Raw genomic sequence first — 23,663 nt, 5'->3', positions numbered from 1 at the left:
GATTTTACTGCATAGTTCTGAAAGAAAAAGGCAATTGCAAGTGTTCAATGCATCAATGCAGTAATCCATTCCTCACAGAAACTGGTGGCCCAACAACGGGGGCAAAATGGAATACTTGAGTAACGGATTTATAGAATCTGGATTTAGATCGCATGGAGTGTAACTCCAGTGGAGGTCAGATTACTTTGTTTTAACCCTGGGGTGTGCAAACTGTGCCGCATGAGCAGTATACAGCATGTAACCTGGGAATCTACCTCAGTGAAGTGACACTATGACCGCTTCGCACTACAATGGACTTTAGTCATAGAGTCATACAGCACAGAAACTGGCCCTTCGGCCCAACTGGTCCATGCCCCATTTGCCCATGTTTGGCCCATATCCCTCTAAACCGTTCCTATCCATGTACCTGTCCAAGTATCTTTTAACTGTTGTTAATGTACCTGCCTCAACCACATCCTCTGGCAGCTCATTCCATATGCACAGACTTTGGGGTTTTTTGTTCTAATCGTGTTCTTTCTTGTATAATTTTGTATAATTTACGTCGTTATTTATGTTTTTCTTGTGAATGTTGTGTACCTGATGCTGTGTGCCTGTGATACTGCTGCAGGTAAGTTTTTCATTGCACCTGTGCATACGTGTACTTGTGCATCTGACAGTAATAAGGCCCAAGGAACTCTATTCACCTTAACATTTAGAACATAGAACATAGACTACAGCACTGTACAGGCCCTTCGGCCCACAATGTTGTGCCAACAATTTAACCTGCTCTAATATCTATCTAACCCAACCTTTCCCTCCCACATAGCTCCCTATTTCTCTATCATTCTTGGATGTTGGCCTGGTCTTAATTCATTTTTATGAGCTTGGATGCTTGGGAAGGTTTGGTCTTAATTTTCAGCAGTGGATAAATCCTAAATCTCTTCATGAGATCTACTGGTGTTTTCAGATTGAGATACTGGTCAGTCAATGGAAGCATTCGTCGAGAACTATGGCCTTGTCGATGATGCACATGTCAACTTCCACTCTCCATTGTTTATTTCCATTAGATAGCACCCTGCCCCAAAGTCTCAGCCAACTGATGAAGTCCCCAGCAAAGGACCTGTGCTATGCTCTTCATTGTGTCTTTGAGATGAATGAGAGAGACAGGAAGAATTAATAGGGGAGGGTGTCAATATTTTCACCTTACAGCCAGGATCACCTGATGGTTGTTGGACCAGGCTAGTCCATATCCCATTGATGCGTGGCTGTCTAGGTGAAAATACACCCTCATTTAACCTTGGGAGAAATATTTGCCAACTTCATCAGATTGTCCTACCCCACAGAAACAGTGTGGGGGTTGATTGTCTTCATTAGGTTTGAAAATATTGTACAAATCTGCTAACTGGAACACATTCACTGTAATGTTAGCTCCTGCAGTGCTCTCTCTACAAGTAAGGGAAGTTTGACAATCTAATCTCAACAAAACCATAGTTTGAGAGGGATGGTGGGAGGAAGACTGTGCTGATCAATAGACTTCTCTGCGGTAGGATGAGTGCAAAAGTGCCAATGGCCTGGGAAAAGGCCATCAAATTATCTTCCTCCAACCCTCCCTCAACTCCTTTATCCTTGCCGGGTCTTTATCCTGGAATTCCCTAACCAACGGGAATGCACTGGTTTGAGATGATGCCTTACTACCACCTACATGAGACAAAGAGGGACAGACAATAACTGTTGGCCTTGTCGATGATGCACACGTTCCACAGATGATGCACACATTCCACAGATGATGCACACGTTCCACAGATGATGCACACGTTCCACAGATGATGCATGCATTCCATAAATGAATATACAAGAATATTACTTTCATGTTGCCAATTGTTGAAAAGAAACTTTCTAGAAATGGCTTTTGAACTAGTACGTATATTTCTGTCCTCATCAACATGAAACAAATTCCACTTTAACCCACAAAGGCAATATTTTCAACACAGTCACATATTTAATTTTCTGAATGGAGGTAATCAGGAATCTTGAACGATAATGACCAGGATTTGTTGTGTTTAATGGAGGCAGGTCAACTAATTATGGGTTATTTGTATTCATAGAACTAATGACCATAAATAGCCATAATTAGCTGACTCACTGAATGAAGACAATCAAGATTTGCAATCAGTAGGCAGTTAACAGTGGGCTCGTCAACTCTGTCTATCCAACGTAAATGGTGACAGTATTGAAAAAAGCTACAAGAGCAGCCCTATCCGAGGGTCCATAATGTAAGTCACATTCAAGGGAAGATGACATGGGCTTTAGCCTGCTACAGTGGTTGTGCAATGCCACTTTAAGGCTAGAGCAGATTGTGAACAGACTCAGGCTTGGCTATGAAGCCACTGAAGTTAATTGTGTGGTTACAAGCCAGCCTCAGGTGCCACTGTTTGGAGTCAAGTTTGGATTTACTGTTCATCTAATTTATTCCTGTCTGAGCCTAAATATGCCAGAACCAACTGCAGCACTTCCAGTGGTTGAGATACAATCTGCAAGATGGCATTCCCGACAGATATTGGTGGAGAAATGGCAGATGGAGCTAGGCAGTTAGTGTAACGCTATTACAGTGCCAACGACCCGGGTCCAATTCCGGCCGCTGTCTGTAAGGAGTTTGTACGTTTTCCCCGTGTCTGAGTGGGTTTCCTCCGGGTGCTCCAGTTTCCTCCCACATTCCACAGACGTAGGGGTTAGGAAGTTGTGGGCATGCTATATTGGCGCCGGAAGCGTCGCAACACTTGCTGGCTGTCCCAGAACATTCTACACAAAGATGCATTTCACTGTGTGTTTCAACGTACAAGTGACTAATAAAGATATCTTATCTTATCTGGGTAAGAGTGAGGTGTTGCATTTTGGGAGGTCAAATGTAAAGGGCAGTCAATGGCAAGACCCTTAACAGCATTGATGTGCAGACGGATCTTGAGGTCCAAGTCTATAGCTCCCTGAAAGTGACCATGAAAGTAGATAGGGTGGTAAAGAAGGCATATGGAATGCTTGCCTTCATTGGTAGGAGCAATGAGTATAACAGTGAGAAAGTCATGTTGCAGCTATATAAAACATTGGTTGGGCCGCACTTGGAGTATTGTGTGCAGTTCTGGTCGCCCCATTACAGGAAGGATGTGGAGGCTTTGGAAAGGGCACCGAAGAGGTTTACCAGAATGCTGCCTGGATTAGAGGGTATGAGCTATTTGGAGAGGTTGGAGAAACTTGGGTTGTTTTCTCTGGAGCATCTGAGGTTGAAGGAAGACCTAACAGAAGTTTGTAAAATTATGAGAGGCGTAGATGGAGTAGACAGGCAGAATCTTTTTGCCAGGGTCGAAGTGTCAAATACTAGAGGATGTGCATTTAAGGTGAGAGGGGAAAGTTTAAAGGAGATGTGTGGGGCAAGTTGTTTTTTTACACAGAGTGGTGGGTGCCTGGAACATGCTGCCGGGGTGGGGGTGGAAGCAGATAAGATAGTGGTGTTTAAGAGGCTGTTAGATAAACACATGAATATGCAGAGAATGTAGGGATGTGGATCATATGCAAACAGAAAAGGTTAGTTTAATTTGGCATTGTGTTCGGCACAGACATTGTGGGTTGAAGGGCCTGTTCTGTGCTGTCCTGTTCTGTGTTCTATGTTCTAACAGTGCAGCACTCCCTCAGTATTGCACTAGGGAGTTAGGTGACATTCTTGAGCTCAGATCCCTGGAGTGGACGAATGGCAGGCTTACACATAAAACTAAAACCCGACTTGATGACTATGGCCGATCTGAACCCAGCCCCGAGGGCAACATGTTTTCCGTATCCAACACCACTTGCAAAGGCTTATTCTTAGCAGTGTGAAGGAACAGAGGTATCTTGGGGTCCATAGATCCTTCAAAGTTGCCACGCACATGTATAGGGTGGTTAAGAAGGCGCCTGGAGTGCTAGCCTTCATTAGTCGGGGGATTGAGTTCAAGAGCTGCGAGGTAATGTTGCAGCTGCATAAAACTCTGGTTAGACCACACTTGGAGTATTGTGTTCAGCTCTGGTCACCTCATTATAGGAAGGATGTGGAAGCTTTAGAGAGGGTGCAGAGGAGATTTACCAGGATGCTGCCTGGATTAGAGAACATGTCTTATGAGGAAAGGTTGAGCGAGCTAGGGCTTTTCTCTTTGGAGTGATGCAGGATGAGAGGTGACTTGATAGAAGTGTATAAGATTATAAGCGGCATAGAGTGGACAGCTAGCACCTTTTTCCCAGGACGACAATGGCCAATACCAGAGGACATCAGTTTAAGGTCAGAGGAGGAAAGTTCGAGAGAGATGTCAGAGGCAGGTTTTTCCACAGAGAGTGGTGGGTGCCTGGCACACACTGCCAAGGATGGTGATAGAGGCTGATACAACAAGGACACTTAAAAGACTCTTGGATAAGCACACGGATGTAAGTAAAATGGAGGCTTATGCTTTTCAGTGTAGTAAGCCACATAGCTGGCTTAGCCCTAGTGGACACATGTTGTTGGGCTCCACTGGGATCGGGACAAATAGCTAGGCTTAGAAGGCAATGTGCCATCAACTCTCACCTCCCCAGCACTCACACCTTCCAAACTGAAATGAAGAACTTGGAGAAAGCAAGCAAGAGGAAATTGGCCTCAATTCATTAGCATTTATCTTTACCTCCTCCCAGAGTAGGGACTGAGCAAAAACTTGGGGTTCCACCTCAAATATGCCAGCATCACTTTCCAGAAGAACCTTCCACACATACTTTTGCTCATTGCGGTCAAAAAGTTCTATTTTAACTTCATCAGTCCACAGGACTTGTATCCAAAATGCATCAGGCTTGTTTAGATGTTCCTTTGCAAACTTCTGACGCAGAATTTTGTGGTGAGGACGCACGAAAGTTTGGAGAAAAAAGGGTGCAGAATTTCATGAAAAGAACGGGGGTGGATCGATCATGCTTTGGGCTTGTGTTGCAGCCAGTGGCACGGGGAACATTTCACTGGTAGAGGGAAGAATTAATTCAATTAAATACCAGCAAATTCTGGAAGCAATCATCACACCGTCCATAAAAAAGCTGAAGATGAAAAGAGGATGGCTTCTACAACAGGATAACGATCCTAAACACACCTCAAAATCCACAATGGACTACCTCAAGAGGCACAAGCTGAAGGTTTTGCCATGGCCCTCACAGTCCCCCGACCTAAAAATCATCAGAGATCTGTGGATAGACCTCAAAAGAGCAGTGCATGCAAGACGGCCCAAGAATCTCACAGAACTATAAGCCTTTTGCAAGAAAGAATGGGCTAAAATCCCCCAAACAAAAATTGAAAGACTAAGCTGGCTACAGAAAGCGTTTACAAGCTGTGATACTTGCCAAAGGGGGTGTTACTAAGTACTGACCATGCAGGGTGCCCAAACTTTTGCTTCGGGCCCTTTTCCTTTTTTGTTATTTTGAAACTGTAAAAGATGGAAATAAAAAAGTAAGCTTGCTTAAAATATTAAAGAAATGTGTCTTCTTTAACGTTATGCCTTTTGGAAATCAGGTCATCTTTCACTCGCTTAGCTATTCACAGTAACAGAAATTTTGACCAGGGGTGCCCAAACTTTTGCATGCCACTGTATGTGCCTACCAGTGTTAATGAATTTAATAACAAATGTTCTCAGTGGCACAGGTATCTGAGGCTAAGAGTCACTGGAGGCTCTGTCTGTCCGTATGGAGGCCCTTCTCATTACTACCAGCAGAGGAGGAGATACAGGAGCCTGAAGACCCACACGTAACAACTTAGGAACAGCTGCTTCACCTCTGACATCAGATTTCTGAACGGTCCAAGAAATCATAAATACTACCTCGTTATTCCCTTTTTTTTGCACTATTTATTTATTTTTGTAATTTAGTAATTTTTACATCTTTGCACTGTACTGCTGCTGCAAAACGACAAATTTCATGACATTCAAGTCAGTGATAATAAATGTGATTCTGATGTCATGATAGTATAGATCCAGTTATGAATATTTCTTCTCTTTGCTTTTGAAGCAATTTTGTAAACTCATTCTACAGGAACAGGGAATAAAAGGAGTGATGTTATCACTGGATACTCAAACACAGCAATTCTATCCCCATCAAGCTCTATAAGTAAACATTCAACTACTTATCAGAGCTCAGAGTGGAGGAAGAAATCTCTGTAATTTAACTGGTCTCCAGGTGAAGGGAATAAAGGTTCTACTCTTCTACATATTTACTCAGCCAAATTGAAGATTTCTGGTTCTAATGCATCAAGAACCTCAGACACATCTCAAATCTTGATTTTTATCTGCAACTTGCAGTTTAAGAACATTTGCAAATGATGTGAGGAGAGAATTTTTGGAGACAATTTTAAAGGTAGATTGCTAAGTGCTCCCTGAAGATTGGGTAATTAGTTCTCTGTCAGTTGTGGTGATGAGTCATCCACTTCATAATAGTGTAATCTTCAAAGCCATTCCTGGACTGAGTGCCCTGCTTAATAGTTGGGTTCTGGTCTAGATGCTACAATTAAAGTCAGTAATTACAGAAATGGGTGATGGGTGTAGAAGCTAGCTGGTGTTCTGCTTCGGATCATTACAGGTGTAGATTATCGCCGGTCATTTAATTGCTGTTTTTTGTGAGCTGGCTTTGTGCATTTTGACTTTTACCCACTGTGTCTGTAACCAATGGACACAGATTTATGGAAACTGCAAAAGAACTGCAGCTGAGAAGAGGAGAATTATTTCAGAACAATGTGTAGCTTTTATCTGGAATGTCCTACCAGAGAGTGAATGCAACATTTAGAATTGGATATTTATTTGAAAACTATAGATTTGCAGGGTGACTGAGGAAATGCAGCTAATTTTCTTACAGGGAGAGGTTACCACTGGCTGAATAGTCTCCCTTTTTGTTGCAGGAATCCATCAGCTTCTGTTGGCTAATCAGAAAGGTGGATGATTAGACTCAGGTACTTGAGTGTCCACTGTGTTTTGAAGTTGTTGCTCCAATATATGCCTCTTGTTTCCTGCATATCTAGAATGCCAGTTGCTATTAAATTGGGAAGGAAAAGCAAAACTAGAATCGAAAATTATCCACGAAAGCCATAAAAGGAGCTCGAAATCCCAATCAGAAAGCCACAGCCAATAAAAATCAAACTCTTGAAATTTGTTCATGTAGAAGTCAGTGAAATTGTTCCCTCTCTACAGCAGTCTCCTATAAATACTCCATGAGGGCAATGATTAATATTTTAAATAAGTAATATGACTATGCCTTATTCTAAATCACAGAATGTGGTCTTTATTTGATTACATTTCACCTGAATGAAGTTGCTTCTTGTCACAGAGTTTGGGTAGTGACTGACTTTTATAAGTGGCTATCAAGGCACAAACAAAGAGCAGCATGGTCACTCTATGGGCTTCTGAAGAAGACCAAGTGGATGGGCCTTGTCAGGGCCTTTGGATCTCCTGACGCAGTCCTGATAATTAGGGGGCTGGAATGCCAGACTGTAAGCATCACCACAGCGGGAGTTTGGTTATAGAGGAGGGGGAGACCATAGAGGAGTATTGAAAAGAACAAGGAAAAAAGGAGATGGTAAATACACAAAAGTGGGTGGAGGAAGGGAAAATTAAAGCAGAATAAACATCATAATCATCATTGTTTATCATAATAAACAATACCAGAAAATACTGGAAATACACACTCAAGCAGTATCTGTGAAGAAATGGATGGAGAAGTATAAAGAAATAACGTTTCAAAATGATGAAACGTTGGAGGTAAAACAAATTTTAAGCAAAGTACAGAGAGAGGGAATGGGAGGGGAAGAAAGATCTGTGATGAAGTGGAAGGGTGGGGAGATTAAGTGGCAAAAGGGACAATGATGCAAGTCAGGGGTCATAAGTGTGTCAAGTAGAGAAACAGGTCAGCTGAGAATTTTGGAAATTCTGTTCAAAGGAATTGAACTTCAGATACAGAACTCCACAGGCCTACTTTTCAGAAGCATAATCACTGCTGTAATATAGGAAGCTAGGCCACAGCTGACGGATTTTGCTGTCCACAACCGATGAATTTTGACCACGGGACACTTGTGTGTTGAGTTCTCTTCGATTACTTTGCGGCTTCGCAGTTTAGTAACAGTCCGTGACACAGGTCAGCACTGCCCTGCATCAGAATCCAATCTCATCTCACATATGCAACAATGAAGCTGCCAGAGAGCCCCTTGTGCTAACATCACTTCGCATGTGCTTGTCACTAATGACTGAGCCCTGCAACCCAGAAACAAATTAAAGGAAAGTGATGCCTGGAAGGGTGGTGAGGGAGATTCAGGAGTATTTTTCATCATGGAATTCAGTATATACTTAGAAAGAAAAGGTCAAGAGCTGGAGGGTGGAACCAGCTGGAGAAGTCATTCAAGGTGGAGACCATGAGCTGAATGGCCAAATTCTGTGAGAACTTCATGGATGTGCTTACACTGATAACAAATATTTCTTCGCATCACTGGACCATTTTGATGAGATGGGGATGACCGCTGCATGTGGATTATTGGACACTGCACTCACCTCATATCATGCTTGGTATGGCAACTGCTCTGCCTGTGACCTCAAGAAACTGCAGAGAGTTGTGGACACAGCTCAGCACATCACGGACACCAGCCTCCCCTCCATGGCCTCTGTCTACACTTCTCACTGCCTTGGTAAAGCAGCCAGCATAATCAAAGACCTCACCCACCCTGGACGTTCTCTCTTCTCCCCTCTCCCATTGGGCAGAAAATACAAAAACCCGAAAGCATGTACCACCAGACTCAAGGACAGCCTCTAATATGCTGTTATAAGACAATTGAATGCCATTCTCTCTTCTCCCCTCTCTCATCAGGCAGAAGATACAGGAGATTGAGGGCACATACCACCAGGCTCAAGGATGGCTTCTATCCCACTGTGATAAGACCATTGAAAGGTTCCCTTATATGATGGGATGGACTCTTGACCTCACAATCTACCTTGTTATGACCTTGCACCTCACTGTCTACCTGCAATGCACTTCCCTGTAGCTGTGACTCTTTACTCTGTACTGTTATTGTTTTTACCCTGTACTACATCGATGCACTGTGTAATGAATTGATCTGTACAATCGGTATGCAAGACAAGTTTTTAATAAACCAATACCCTAATATGATAAGATGGACTCTTGACCTCAAAATCTACCTTGTTATGGCCTTGCACTTTATTGTCTGTCTGCACTGCACTTTCTCTGTAACTGTAACACTTTATTCTGCATTCTGTTATTGCTTTTCCCTTGTACTATCTCATTGTACTGTTGTAATGAAATGATCTGTATGGATGGCATGCAAAACAAAATTTTTCACTGTACCTCGGTACATGTGACAATAATAAACTGATTTACCAGTTTAATTTACCTCTGAATCAGAAGTCTCATGCATCGGTGCATTTCTGAGGGAGTGCACCTGTCAGAGATGCCACCACTTGATGAGACTTGAAATCAAAAACATAAAAGAGCCCCAAGGCTCAAGGAAAAGCCAGTAACTTTGCCCACAGGTTATTAGCAAGACCTTTGGATCTTGCTGTGTGCAAACTCTGTAATTTAAAACAATTACAGCAGTGATGTTATTTCAAAACACTTTGTTGGGTGCAAGGTGCTTTGGGAACATCCTGAGCTTCTGAAAAGCACTTTGTAGATGCAAGTTCTTTCTTTCAGTTTTCAGCCTGCAAGCAAACCTGTTATTGAGTGCAAGCACAGAGACAGAAAGACCTAGCTCCACACTATCATTATGAAGCAACAACTGCTTCAACAGGACAGGTAAATCCAAGGCCCAGCAGCCCTGTGGGATGTAACACTGTCAGATTCCCGACATTTGAGTCACTTAAATTGAGAAGTGCATCCAGCTGGAAGGAGAGAGAAAAAAATAAAAAAAGAGGTTGTGATTTTTATCCTCTGACTCCATCATTAGTGTTGTACCTAGAACTCTGCATTATTCTCATCTCCCATCACCCTGCAGTCACCAACACACTTTGGGTTCCAGACCAACAACATCCTGTTTTCCTTATCCTTATTTTCAAATCCCTCGATGACCTTTGGTCCTCGATATCTCTGAAACCTCTCGTAGTTTTAGAGAACTTAGTGATCACTGCAATCCTCCATTTCTGGCCTTTGGCTACCCCTGAACTTGTTCTTCTCCACCACCTGTAGCCAATGCCTTCAGCTGCTGAGCCCTGAGCTCTGGAATTCTGTCCCTGAACTTACCCGCTTCTTCACCCCTCCATTTGGATGCTCCCTAAAACCCACCTCAAGGACCATGTCTTTGGCTATCTGCCCAAACGCCGTCTTAAGCGGCTCAATTTCAATTAAATGTTTGATTATGCTCCGGTGAAAGGCGCTTTTTAAATGCAAGTTGTTGTTGTCAGTGGCAGTCCTCCTGGTGGCTTCAATCTGGCCGTCTGTGATTTCCAAAACCGACCTTTCACTTGCTTTCCCATTTAAGTTTCAATTCAAAATAGGAATTGCCAAAGAGAAACATTCAGAAGTCTAAAAATAGACTGGTGTAGTTTCCCATCATGGTACAGAGGTCCATTTACTTATTTCTATTAATGAAATCCAGAGATAAGTTGTCGTCATACAAACAAACAAGCTACGACCTGCTACTAACTATATCCATGGACGTGGGATTGTGCAGTCCAAACTGATGATCTCAAATCCTTGTAACCTCGTGTGATTTTACATGAGAGCCTCAGATAACTTGGACATTCTGGGACTCGAACATCCAACATTGTTACTAAACCCACAAGTTTTGCCCCTGGGTCCCCACTAATGGCCGCTATGGTGGGCAATGCTCAGGTGCTTTGCAACATGTTTGTGCTCCACTTGGGTCCTTAGACTTTCCCTAATAACACTCACACAATGAGCTCTGCAGCATCTGGCTAAATCACATTACTGCGAAGAAAATAAAAATTAATTGCAGATTAAAATCCATCAACCGCCGATCAGCCTTGAATTATTCACAGCTCTGCTAATCTCATTAAAAACTGATAAGGATTAACAAAAAAAACTGACAAAGCAGGCTGCATAAGCAATCATCATATGGACATGAGATATTTCGTTCCCAATCCTAACAAGGAGTGGTTTAAACAAAAACCTTTATTTACATAGGGCCTCGAAAATTTCTGAGACCCTCTCAAAATGCTTTATGTTCCTATCATACTTTTGAAGTTTCCCATTTTAACACAGGAAATGCAATGGTAACTCTGCACATACTTGTGAGAACAAAAAACTTTCTTCTTACAAACTATCTCCAGATGTTTTTCTGTCTTGTACAGGTTACTCCTTATGATTCAATAGCCTTTGGATCAAGTTTTCCACTGGACCCAGGACTCCCAGTTGGCATCTCAAAGATTTTCCAATCATTACTTTTGTCCTCAATTAGGCAGGATGTCACCTGAACCTCACCATAGAGCCATAGAGTCATAGAGCAATGCAGCATGAATACAGGCCCTTCGGCCTAACCAGTCCATGCCGACCACGGCGACCACCCAGCTAGTCCCAATTTCCTGCATTCTGTCCTTATCTCTCTAAGCTCTGTCCCTGCATGTACCTATCCAACTGCTTCTTAAATGACACTATTGTACCTGCCTCAACCACTTCCTCTGGCAGCTCATTCCATATATTCACCACCCTCTGGGTGAAAAAGTTGCCCCTCAGGTCCCTTTTAAATCTTTCCCCTCTCACCCAAATCCTATGCCCCCTAGATTTAAACTCCCCTACCCTGGGGAAAAGACTGTTACCATCCACCTTATCCATGCCACTCATAATTTTAAACACTTCTATAAGGTCGCCCCTCATTCTCCTACGTTCCAAAGAATAAAGATGTAGCCTGGCCAGCCTCTCCCTATAACTCAGGCCCTCTAGTCCTGGCAACATCCTCATAAATCTTCTCTGCACTCTTTCCAGGTTAACCATGTCCTTCCTATAGCAAGGTGACCAAACTGTACTCAGTACTCCAAGCATGGCCTCACCAGCGACTTATACCACTGCAACATAACGTCTAAACTCCTATACTCAATGCCCTGACTGATGAAGGCCAGCGTGCTTAAAGCTTTTTTCACCACCCTGCCTACCAGTGATGCCACTTTCAATGAACTTTGCTCTTGTATTCCTAGGTCCCTCTGTTCTATTACACTCCCTAGTGCCTTGTAATTCACAGTGTAAGTCCTACACTGGTTTGACTTTCCAAAATGCATCATCTCACACTTATCTGTATTGAAATCCATTCACCACTGAAATCCATCCTGCTCCCATTGTGTGGACTACTCCATTCAAAGCAGTTACTCCCTTTACGTACAAGTTACAGTTGACTTGCCAGTGAAACTTCACACCAGTGATGGTTTCCTGGGAGGAGTAGGAGACCACTGGTTTGTAAGTTCAGGGTGAAGTCATGGTGAGGAGCCATGGAAATAATCAAGCTGGTTGGGTGTACAGAATCTGCGTGACATCTGCCTCTTGAGCATTAATCTTCCATTACGATGATCTCTGCCATCCAGGACGAATGCAGTGGGCACATGGGAACACCATGTCTTCCGAACTTGGACTTGCTTCGTCTCCCCATGGGAAACAAGGAAGGAGCAATAATTTCTGGCCTTGCCACTGGTGTTTATCACTCAAGAATGAATGGGAACAAGTCACAGAACATAAACATTTCCCGCTGACGGGAACAGACTTGAATCTGACTCAAATTAAAGGGGCAGGGACATGTGAGGAAATAAAACATTTTGTAAATGAATGGTTCCTTATTGCCGAGCCTTCTCACTATTGCAAGCATGGTTTTACAAAAGGAATTGTTACATGCCAGGACTGGGCTTCTGGGAGTTAAGTTCCAGTTGGGTGAGTTTTCAACAATGAGGCCAATTGCATGGGGGTGACTGCTGGGAATGTCTCTTGTCACTTCTTCAATACTTCAATGTAATTGGTAAATAATGATAATTTACTGATTGCAAAACACAGATTGGGTGTCTAATTTTTGTAAAATGTAATAATGCCATAAATTACAATTGAAAGTCCTGAATTTACTAAGTTCAGGGAAAATAATATTTATTAAACTCCTGTCAATGTTTTCACATACATCATACACAGTGTCAACTCCCACTAACTCAACATATATATCCTTGCCCACCTACGCTGACTCCTTATCATGGCACTTCGAGTTTAAAGTTCTTATACTTGTGTTCAAATTCTCTACTGGCCTTGTTCCCGTCTGATCTTGGAATCTCCCGAAACCCTGCAACCCCCCTGAGAGTTGTGCATTGCTCCATTAATGGACTCTTGTGCATCTCCTCCAAGCCTTCCACCATTAGAGGCTGCGTCTCTCCCTAACCACCTCTGCCCTCTGCCTCTCTCAACAACAACAACACTAATCTAATTCCAAGCAACACTTTCAACATCACCAGCATCCCAGTTGCTTTGTATTATCAAACAGATAAAAACTGACACCAAGCCACATTAGGGGATATTAATGTCTGTTGACAAAAGGATTGGTCAAAGAGTTAGGTTTGAAGTGTCTCACAGAGAGAGAGATATTGAGGCTTTAGGGATGAACTCCAGAGCTTGGGAATTTTGCAGTTGGAGGATATTGGTGGGGAAATTAAATTTGGGAAGAGGAAGAATATGATTTTGGAGTAGTGCAAATTTCTTGGAGGGTTATGGGGCTGAGTCTTACGGAGGGTTATGTCTTTGTGTCTTGCACTGTACTGCTGCTGCAAAACAACAAGTTTCACGACATATGTCGGTGATAATAAACCTGATTCTGAGATAATTATGTTGAAACGTGGGTGAGGCCATGAAGGGATTTGAAAACAAGGACATGGATTTTAAAACTGTGATGTTGCATAACCAGTAGCTGGTATTATTCAGCAAGCATACTGGGTCATGGTATGGGGTTGGACAAAATCAGCAGCGTTTTGGATAGCATCCAGAGTAAAGTAAGGAGGACCAAACAGAAGTGTCTTGTAATGGTTAAGGCTGAAGGAAGCAAAAGCATCTCTTGCCCTATTAGACCCTCCTGAAAACCCATCTCTTTGACCAAGACTGCAGTCAACCTTTTGCTTGGTGGTAATCTTCTCCATCAAACACCTCTGAGGGATTTGCTCTGTTGAAGACACTACGTCAATGCCCATTGCTACTTCAACAAGATATTTACTTCAATATAAACCAAGAAATAAGGACAAAAGGTGCAGGATTAAATTTGGAAAAAAGTTCTGCAAATAATGAAGAATTAATTAATCCAACTTGACAACTTGGTAGAAGTGAAAGGATTAAAAGTAATCAGAGAGAGGGTTGGATGGAGATGACTATGACCATATTTTTGTGCTGATGAGCTGTATGTGGCAAACATCTGTAGTTAGAACATTCAGTGGCATTGCAGAGGAAACAGTAAGGGTGTACAAAGCTTCCAAGCTGGAAAAACTATGCTGGTTCTACTCGGGGACACACTCCCACCATCTCAAACATCCATTCAAGTTCCATCCCTGTGATATAATCCAGGCTCAGATCAATGCCTCCACAGCATGACAGGCACTGTTTCTTGCTCCAAGTTCAAACTATAGAGGACTAGAATATCATCTTTCAAACATATTTTGTTGTAGAGAATGCCAGGTGCCTACCTTTGTAATGATCCAGTTATCTCTGTGCTGTTCTGCCTGTAAAAGAGAAACAAAACATTAACTTACAAACAACATGGATATATTTCAGTTTTCCATTCTAATGAAGCCAAGCCTCACTGTAACAACAGATGCATGATTGTTAGCACTTTGCATGGGAACATCACCACCACCTGGAAGTTACCCTTCAAGCCACACACGATCACGACTTGGAAATATATCGCCGTTCCTTCACTGTCGCTGGGTCAAACTCCTGGAACTCCCTCCCACACCTCAAGGACAACAGCAGTTTAAGAAGGCAGCTCACTGCCACCTTTTCAAGAGCAACTAGGGATGGGCAATTAAATGGAGACACAAGAAGCTGCAGATGCTGGAATCTGGAGCAACAAACAATCTGTTGGAGGAACTCAACGGGTTCAGCAGCATCTGTTGGGAGGGGGGAAAGGATTTGTCGGTGTACCAGGTCAAACCCTGATGCAGGGCTTTGACTCAAAATGTCGACATTTCCTATCCCCCCCCCCCCCCCACAGATGTTGGTCGACCCACTGAGTTCCTGCAGCAGATTGTTGCTCCGTGGACAATTAAATGCTAGCTCATCTTTTAGGTACGTAATGAGCACTGGTAGACAGTATGATTACCAATCAGTGAACCTGTTATTTCTCTTAATCAAAGATCAAATGCAGTTAATACCTTTACGGCCAGAAGCCACTGATCAAGAACTGGAATTCCCCTCTGACTTTTTTCCTTCCTCACCCAGCGTTGCTGCTGCCCACAGTTTTGAGCAAAGACTTGATATTGGTATTGGTTTATTATTGTCACTTGTACCGAGGTACAGTGAGAAACTTGTCTTGCATACTGATCATTACACATTGCAGATACATTGAGTTAGTACAGAGTGCATTGAAGTTGTACAGGTAAAAACAATAATAGTACAGAGTCAAGTGTCACAACTACAGAGAAAGTGCAGTGCAATAAGGTGCAAGGTCACAAGGTAGATCGTGAAGTCAGAGTCCATCTCAATGTATAAGGAAACCATTCAATAAGAGTAGTGGGGTAGAAGCTGTCCTTAAATCTGGTGATATGTGCCCTCAGGCTCCTGTGTCTTCTACCTGATGGAAGAGGAGGGAAGAGAGAATGACTCAGGTGGGTGGGGTCTTTCATTATGCTGGCTGCTTTGCCAAGGCAGCGAGAGGTAAAGACAGAGTCCAAGGAGGGGAGGCTGGTGTCCGTGACGCGCTGGGCTGTGTCTGCAACTCTCTGCAGTTTCTTGCAGTCCTGGGCAGAGCAGTTGCCATACCAAGCCATGACGCATCCAGATAGGATGCTTTCTATGGTGCATCGATAAAAGTTGGTGAATGTCAAAAGGGACATACCGAATTTTTTTAGTCTCCTGAGGAAGTAGAGGCGCTGGTGAGCTTTCTTGGCCGTGGCATCTACGTGATTTGACCAGGACAGGCTATGGTGATGTTCACTCCCAGGAATTGGAGGCTTCAGTATCCCTGGGTGGTGTGCTTTGGAAAAAGGCATGGTGCTTTGCTACCACTTTGAGTTGCCCTCTTCCATGCAATGGGATGGTGGAAGCTAATGCACAGCAATGCATGCCTCTGTGACACAGTGACCTGCATTAAGGCAACAAATCCAGTTCCCAACCCGATGTGCTGTAATTAACACCTGTTCCTTGTCTAGCTTTTTGAACTGGGTCAGTCCATTGAGACATCTGTCTCGCACCCGTTCTCCAATCTCATTTACGATTAGCTCAATAAAATATTATTAAACGAGCTACAGAATCCAATCATTTTTCTTCGGCCGCTTACAATGAACACATTTTAAATAAGCTTTCTTTTATTTTAAGTCTCCCTTGAAGAAGTTGACCTCAAGTCAGGTTCAGGTCTACAGAGATTATTTACATCTTGAAATGTGATTGGATAAGGATAGATGTGAATATATATGTCTGTCAGTCAACACTGACTGTCTGAGATGGGTCAAGATGTCTCATGTTCCTTTGTAATGCATCAAGATATTCATTAAATGAAATCCAGGCGGTTTGGTCAGGAGGAAGATCATTTGATTCTACATTCTGAACATTGTGTGACCAGACTGGGCTTTGGGAGGAGATTAGCAGGAGTTTATAAGAACAAAACAAAAATTGCTGGAAATACTCAATGGGTCAGGCAGCACGTGTGGAGAGAGAAACAGAGTCATCAGCATTGGGGAAAAGAGTTAGAACAAATTATAAAAAACAGAGGCTGGTATTGGTATTGGTTTATTATTGTCACTTGTACCGAGGTACAGTGAAAAACTTGTCTTACAAACCGATCGTACAGATCAATTCATTACACAGTGCAGTTACATTGAGTTAGTACAGAGTGCATTGAGGTAGTGCAGGTAAAAACAATAACAGTACAGAGCAAAGTGTCACAGCTACAGAGAAAGTGCAGTGCAATAAGGTGCAAGGTAGATCGTGAGGTCAGAGTCCATCTCATTGTATAAGGGAACCGTTCAATAGTCTTATCACAGTGGGGTAGAAGCTGTCCTTAAGTCTGGTGGTACGTGCCCTCAGGCTCCTGTATCTTCTGCCCGATGGGAGAGGGGGAGGGGTGAAGAAAATGAAGAGGAAGGTCAGTGAAGGTGTGAGGATTGGGGGAGACAGAATGAGACGTGGGTGAGAGAGGGTGGTCTCGGCCAGTGAAGAACAAAAGGCAAGTCAGGAAGAGGTGTAAACAGGAAAAAAAATTAAATTGCAAATTACCAGGAGAAGGAACAAAATAGTGAATGCTGGAAAAATGAGATTTAAAGCCCCACCTATTGTTATTTCTTAATTTATTCATTCATGGGATCTGGACCTCACTAGCATTGCTCACATTCACTCAAGCACACACATACACACCATACACTCAAACACTAAACACAGACGCATACATGTGCACACAAACACACACACAGAAATGGATACACACATGGTGTGTGGTGTGTGTGTGCATGCTGTGTGTGCATGCTTTGTGTTTGGTGTGCACATGTATGTGTGTATGTGTTTAGTGTGTGAGTGTACAGTATGTGGTATGCACAATATGTATGTGAATTGTGTGTGTGCTGTGCACATGTGTGTGTAGTGCATGTGTGTGTGGAGTGTGTGTGTGCTTGTGTGGAGTGTGTGTGGAGTGTGTGTGTAGTGCAAGTGTGTGGAGTGTGTGTGTGCTTGTGTGGAGTGTGTGTGTGTGTGTGTGTGTGTGTGTGTGTGTGTGTGTGTGTGTGTGTGTGTACACTAAGATGATGTAGACATTGGACCAAGACCCAGTACTAGCATGTCCGTGAATTAGCTGTTCCACATTAAAGAATTCACACACAGGCATCTTCCACACCTCAGAACAGAAGAGGAAGCAAGTCATCCTCAACCCCCAGGGACTGCATAAGCAGAAGAAACAGCAGATATATATGTTCTTGGGTGTGTTCATGTGTTTCTATCTATTCCCTTCTGTTACCAGTGTCAGCACATTTCTGAACAGATTAAAGCTTCATTCTCCACCACAAATTGGCCTTCTGGGACTGGAAGTTTCCTCGAGTTCACTTCTAATGTACTTGCTTCCTCTACAGTTCTGAAGAGTGGAAAATGTCTGTATGTGAATTCTTTAATGGGGAACAGTGATTGCCACAACAACTACCTCACAGGTTCGACAGAGCTGGGTCTTGGTCTAATGTCCCCGCTAAATAATCTTTGCATGAGCTCACTCCACCCAAACACACACACAGAAACGCGCGCGCACACACACACACACACTCTCTCTCTCTCTAAAATTGGTACTGCATGGTTCAATACCAAAAATAACATAATGAAGCTAATAGTCCATTCCAACATTCACAGCTGAGGGATTGTAAAACAGATAAAGTAACTGAGCATGAGAGAAAAATGCACAGAAATGGGTAATCAGACAGCAGCATCAAGGATGGTAGGTATGGGCTTTAATTACTGGCTTTCCAGTGATGCTCACTTCCCATGAGAGAATAACAACACATTTTCATCATTAAACTGATTAATGAAGAGCTGGTGAGTATTGTAAAGTGGAGCAAAAGGAAGAGAAGGAGCAATAGAAGAAATGAAGCAAGTTGTACGCAATACAGCACCCCAGGACGATACTGAGGCACTGTCCAGGAACAGGCTTTTCTGGCCAGCTGCTCAGAAAAGGTGTTCCACACGTGCCCTCCCACTCCTCTTTATCTGAGTGTGTCAGAGTGGGAGATCGAGGGAGGAGGGAAGGGAGTCAGGATGGGGCAGTGAGAGAGGGAGATACAGAAAGGAGCATGAGAGCAACATTGTGTGTTTGTATCTATGTTTGTGTGTGTGCATTTGATTGTATTGAGGTATTGATCGGGTAGATAGTCAGAGGCTTTTCCCCAGGGCTGAAATGGTGGCCACAAGAGGACATAGGTTTAAGGTGCTGGGGAGTAGGTATAGAGGAGATGTCAGGGGTAAGGTTTTTACTCAGAGAGTGGTGAGTGCGTGGAATGTGCTGCGGGCAACAGTGATGGAGGCAGATACGATAGGGTCTTTCAAGAGACTGTTAGATAGGTACATGGAGCTGAGAAAAATAGAGGGCTATGGGTAAGCCTAGTAATTTCTAGGGTAGGGACATGTTCGGCACAGCTTTGTGGGCCGAAGGGCCTGAATTGTGCTGTAGTTTTTCTATGTTCTATTTTGTGAATGTGTGCACATGTTTGTGTATGTGTATATGTGCAGGAGTGTGGAAGAGGGGTTGGGACAGTGTGTGTTTGTGAATGTGCACGTGTGTGTTTATGGCTAAGGCATGTGGTGCGTGTGTGTGCATTTGTGTGTGTGTGTTTGTACGTGTAGTTGATTGTGTGAGTGGTGTTTGTTGTGTATGTGGTGTGTGTGTAGTTTATTGTGTTAGTGCATGTGAGTGGTGTATGTTGTGTGTGTGTGAGTGGTGTTTCTTGTATGTGTGTGTGTGAGTGTATTTGCGTGTGGTGTGTGTGTGGGTGTTTGCCTTTCTCTATTATTTGTTCACCTTTTTAAAACTTATTTCAGAATGCAGTCATTTACATCTTTCCTTAACTGAACTGCAAGGCTGGAGAGGCCATTACAGAGGGTAATTAAGACCGAATCACCTTTCTGTTTGCGTGGAGCCAGGCCTTGAAGTATGGCAGATATCCTTTCTTAAAGGACGCAATGAACCATACAGGTGTATCTATCCCTTTGATGCAGCCATGTAGAAGAGCAGAGGTCACAGATCTCGGTACCGCACTTGGCTGAATTACCTACAGAATTCTAACAGGACTGGACAGCTTAGATACAGGGTGGATGCCCAGGATGGCAGGGGAGTCTGGGTCCAGGAGGTCAGAGTCTAAAGATAAACCATTTAAGACTGAGATGAGAAGTTTCTTCTCCCAGAGAGTGGTGAACCTGTGGAATTCTCTACCACAGAATGTAGTTGAAGCCAAACCATTAAATTTCTTCAAGGAGGAGTTAGATATTCCTGGAGCTGGAGATGTCAAAGAACATGGGGATAAAAACTGGAACAGGGCTATTGAATTAGGATGATCAGTCTTGAACATGCTGAATGGCAGAGCAGGATGAAGGGTTGAACAGCTAACTCATGGTCCTATGTACTCTCCACCAAGTGCTTAAACCAACACCCTTCCGATACTTCTGTCCACTTCTGTGATGGTTTCTATTGGGCTTTCAACTTCAAGGGCTTGGTAGTAAATAGAATTTGTTGCAGCAATTTCTGCCCGTCTACCTCCACTCCTCGCTTCTAAGAGATAGAAATACAAAACTTCACACCACAGCAAATTATTTGGCCCATTGTACCAGTATCGGCCAAAATATATCTATTAGGGTGACTCCCACTTCCTTGGTCTTTTTCCGTAGTCCTGAAGATTATAACTTTTCATGTGTTCATCCAGGTACTTAAAGGTGAGGAGGGTTCTGCTTCCAACACCCTTTCATTTTGAGTACAAAAAGTTCTCCAAAGATCCTCCATCAACTAAATTAAGTCTATGTCTCCCAGTTATCAATCTCTCTGTTAAAATTGTGGGAGGCTTAGACAGGGTTAACAAGGAAATAGGACCTCCTGTTAACCCTGTCTAGGCCTCCCCCAATTTTATATACCTCAGTTAAATGCCCCCTTAGTCTCCTTTGCTTCAAGGAAAATCAATCTTGTCAGGACACTCAACCTCTACCCAAAATTCTCCCTCATTGGCCATGTCCTCGCGAATCCAAAAGGTCTCAACGTTTGTAAAAAGGGATATTTGCAATTCAACTGCTGCCCAGAAATGAGTCCACACAACACTATTCCTGAGCATTTAACACATTCATGTCAAATTCCTCTGTGCGCTACACGCACAAGAGAGGGGCAAGCAAGGGGCAAGCCCCCCCGCCCACACTACAGTAATTTGATTATAGGAAGGATGTGGAGACTGTGGAGAGGGCGCAGAAGAGGTTTACCAGGATGCTGCCTGGATTAGAGGGTTTACGTGATAAGGAAAGGTTGGACAAGCTTGGGTTGTTCTCCCTGAAGCATCGAAGGTTGAAGGGAGACCTGATGGAGGTTTTTTAAATTATGAGAGGCAACAATAGGGTAGACAGTCAGAATCTTTTCCCCAGGTAGAAATGTCAAACACCAGAGGACATGCTTTTAAGGTTAGAGAGGAGAAGTTTAAAGGCAACGTGAGGGACCAAGGGTAGTAGTGGAAGCAGGCAGTTTGGTGGAGCTTAAGAAGCTTTTAGATCGACACGTGAATATGAGGAGAATGGAGGGATATGGATGATACACAGGAGGAGGGTATTTAGTACAAATTGGCATCAAGATCAACACAATATCATGAGCCGAATGACCTGTCTAGTGCTGTACTGTTCTATGTTCTATGAAACATGCGTGTGCTAAAGTGTTCTAAAGCCCCTCCAATTGCTGGTGAATTTTATCCCCTGAACTTTCACTGAGGCGTTAACAAAAATATTGTGTACAATTACCTCTGCTTCTGGTGAGATTTACATATTCACATTGAAGTAATTAAAATAAATTTCAAAGGCTACATCGAATGAAAATATGTTAAAAAAAAATTGCAGATGCCAGAAGTCTGAACAGCAGATCAGGTAGCATCTGTGATAAGAGAAATCATAACAATAAGAGACTCTGTTTCTCCTTCCACAGATGCTGCCTGACCTGCTGAGTGTTTCCAGCATTTTCTGTTTTTATTAAAGGAAACATCCAGTTAATCCTCACTACAATGTAATAGAAATCTTGAGTACAGTGTGTTCTGTAAGGGTAAGATCTATCTATTTCCCTGAAATGCTTTATTGATAGTGTGTCCAATATTGTAAAACTGCACATCCTCTGGTTCACTGTGAGTTATAAGATAAGAAATCTGTTGCCCAATGCTAAGTGAAGATAATACAGGAATCACAGGACTTGAAGTGAAAAACGTAAATTAGGGAATAATAAGTTCAGTAGAGAAATTGGAAGAAATCCTCGGGGAATAATGTGAGATGGTCCACAGGCAGTTACTTCCATAATGAGTAGGGCTTCCTGACTGGAGACAAACTTGTTTAGAATGGCCTCCTGGTGACTCAGCATCTCCTGACAGCTCAGTGGGATTTCCCAGCCTTCGTATTAGCGGATGGCCCGAGTCACTGGCGAGCCAGGCAACGCTGACATGAACCAGCGCGGCGGGACTGCTGAATGGCCAGATACCTTTGGGCCATCAGACCCAGCTGCCTCGAGTACAATCCCCAGAGAGTTGGGTCAGATCCGGCTGTCTCAGGCTCAGTCCTGAGTGTCTGACCACAGACCTGAGTGTTTGACCATCAGACCTAGGGGCTTCAGGCTCAGTCCCGAGTGTCTGACCATCAGATCCGAGTGTCTGTCCATCAGACCCGCGTGTCTGACCATCAGACCCAGGGGTTTCAGGCTCAGTCCCGAGTGTCTGGGCTCAGATCTGGCTACCTCAGACTTAGTCCCTGTGTTCGAACTGATGAAGGGTCAACAGCTGGAAACATTAACTCTGTTTCTCTTTCCACAGATGCTGCCTGCCCTGCAGTGTGTTTCCTGCATTACCTGTTCCTACTTTAGATTGCCAGCATCTGTGGGCATTTGGTTTTCAGTCTGGGCTATTTCAGGCTCAGTCCCCAAATTTGAAATAAAAATATATTCAAGGTGGAAGCTGACAGATATTTAAACGGCAAGGGAGTGAAGGGGCAGAGGGAGAGAGGAGGGAAGTACAGCTCGGCCCCAGGTTACAGCAGGGCTCTGTTCCCGTGAACTGCTCATAACCCGGACAGTCCGCAAGCCGGAAATGCGGCCAAGAACCAAGTACCCAGGTGGTAGAGGACACCTGCAGCTCCACTGGCAAATCCATCCCACCAGTGTCCCGAACACTCCTTTGTACGTACGGGCCGTACAAAAGTCCAGAGTTCGTAAGCTGGGCAGGACCTGGTAGTGTTGGACCACAATCTTATAGAATGGCTTATCAGGTTTGAGGGGCTGAATGGCCTGGGACTTCAACCTGAGATGTCGACTCTTTCTCTTCCCACAGATGCAGCCTGACTGGCTGACTATTTCCAGCATTTTTAATTTTTATTTTAGATTTCCAGCATCTGCAGTTTTTTTTCCGATTTACACATACTCCAGCTCTTGCTTTCTTTTGTTATTATGAGGTGTTGAATGAGAATGGTCTGTTAAAAGAAATGAAGGAGGGTGTTGTGGGAGCTCTGCCCACAGCCGTTCAGTCCTCTCTGCCTACAGGAGTCGTGTCAGAGGACTGGTGAACTGATAGAGTTGCACTGTGGTGTCAAAAGGGAGAAAGGATAAACCAATAATTGTAGGCCAGTTAGCTGAGAGGACACATTCTTGGAGTCCAGTCAAAGAGACAGCATGAATTTTTATTTAGAGAGGGACAGTGATGCAAATCCTGCATCAATGTAGTGTTGAAGGTATCCTGACTGGTTGCATCATGGTCTGGTACGGCAATTCGAATGCGCAGGAACGTAAGAAGCTGCAGAAAGTAGTGGAGTCT

At 43.5% G+C, this 23,663-nt stretch overlaps 1 protein-coding gene across 2 annotated transcripts in view; it reads right to left on the bottom strand.

Moving 5' to 3' along the window:
• Nucleotides 1-23,663, bottom strand: part of celf2 (cugbp, Elav-like family member 2) — a 633,618-nt gene that overhangs the window by 475,793 nt on the left and 134,162 nt on the right. For both annotated transcript variants that reach the window (XM_052034302.1, XM_052034293.1), the window contains exon 2: nucleotides 14,640-14,675. Coding sequence is in view for 1 of the 2 variants with exons in the window: in XM_052034293.1 (XP_051890253.1) it covers nucleotides 14,640-14,675 (36 nt within the window). In the remaining variant the exon portion in view is untranslated. The remainder of the gene's footprint in view (nucleotides 1-14,639; nucleotides 14,676-23,663) is intronic.

This window comes from Pristis pectinata, chromosome 19 (genome assembly GCF_009764475.1).
Source record: "Pristis pectinata isolate sPriPec2 chromosome 19, sPriPec2.1.pri, whole genome shotgun sequence".
Classification (NCBI taxonomy): domain Eukaryota; kingdom Metazoa; phylum Chordata; class Chondrichthyes; order Rhinopristiformes; family Pristidae; genus Pristis; species Pristis pectinata.
This window is presented reverse-complemented; position numbering and strand designations above follow the sequence as displayed.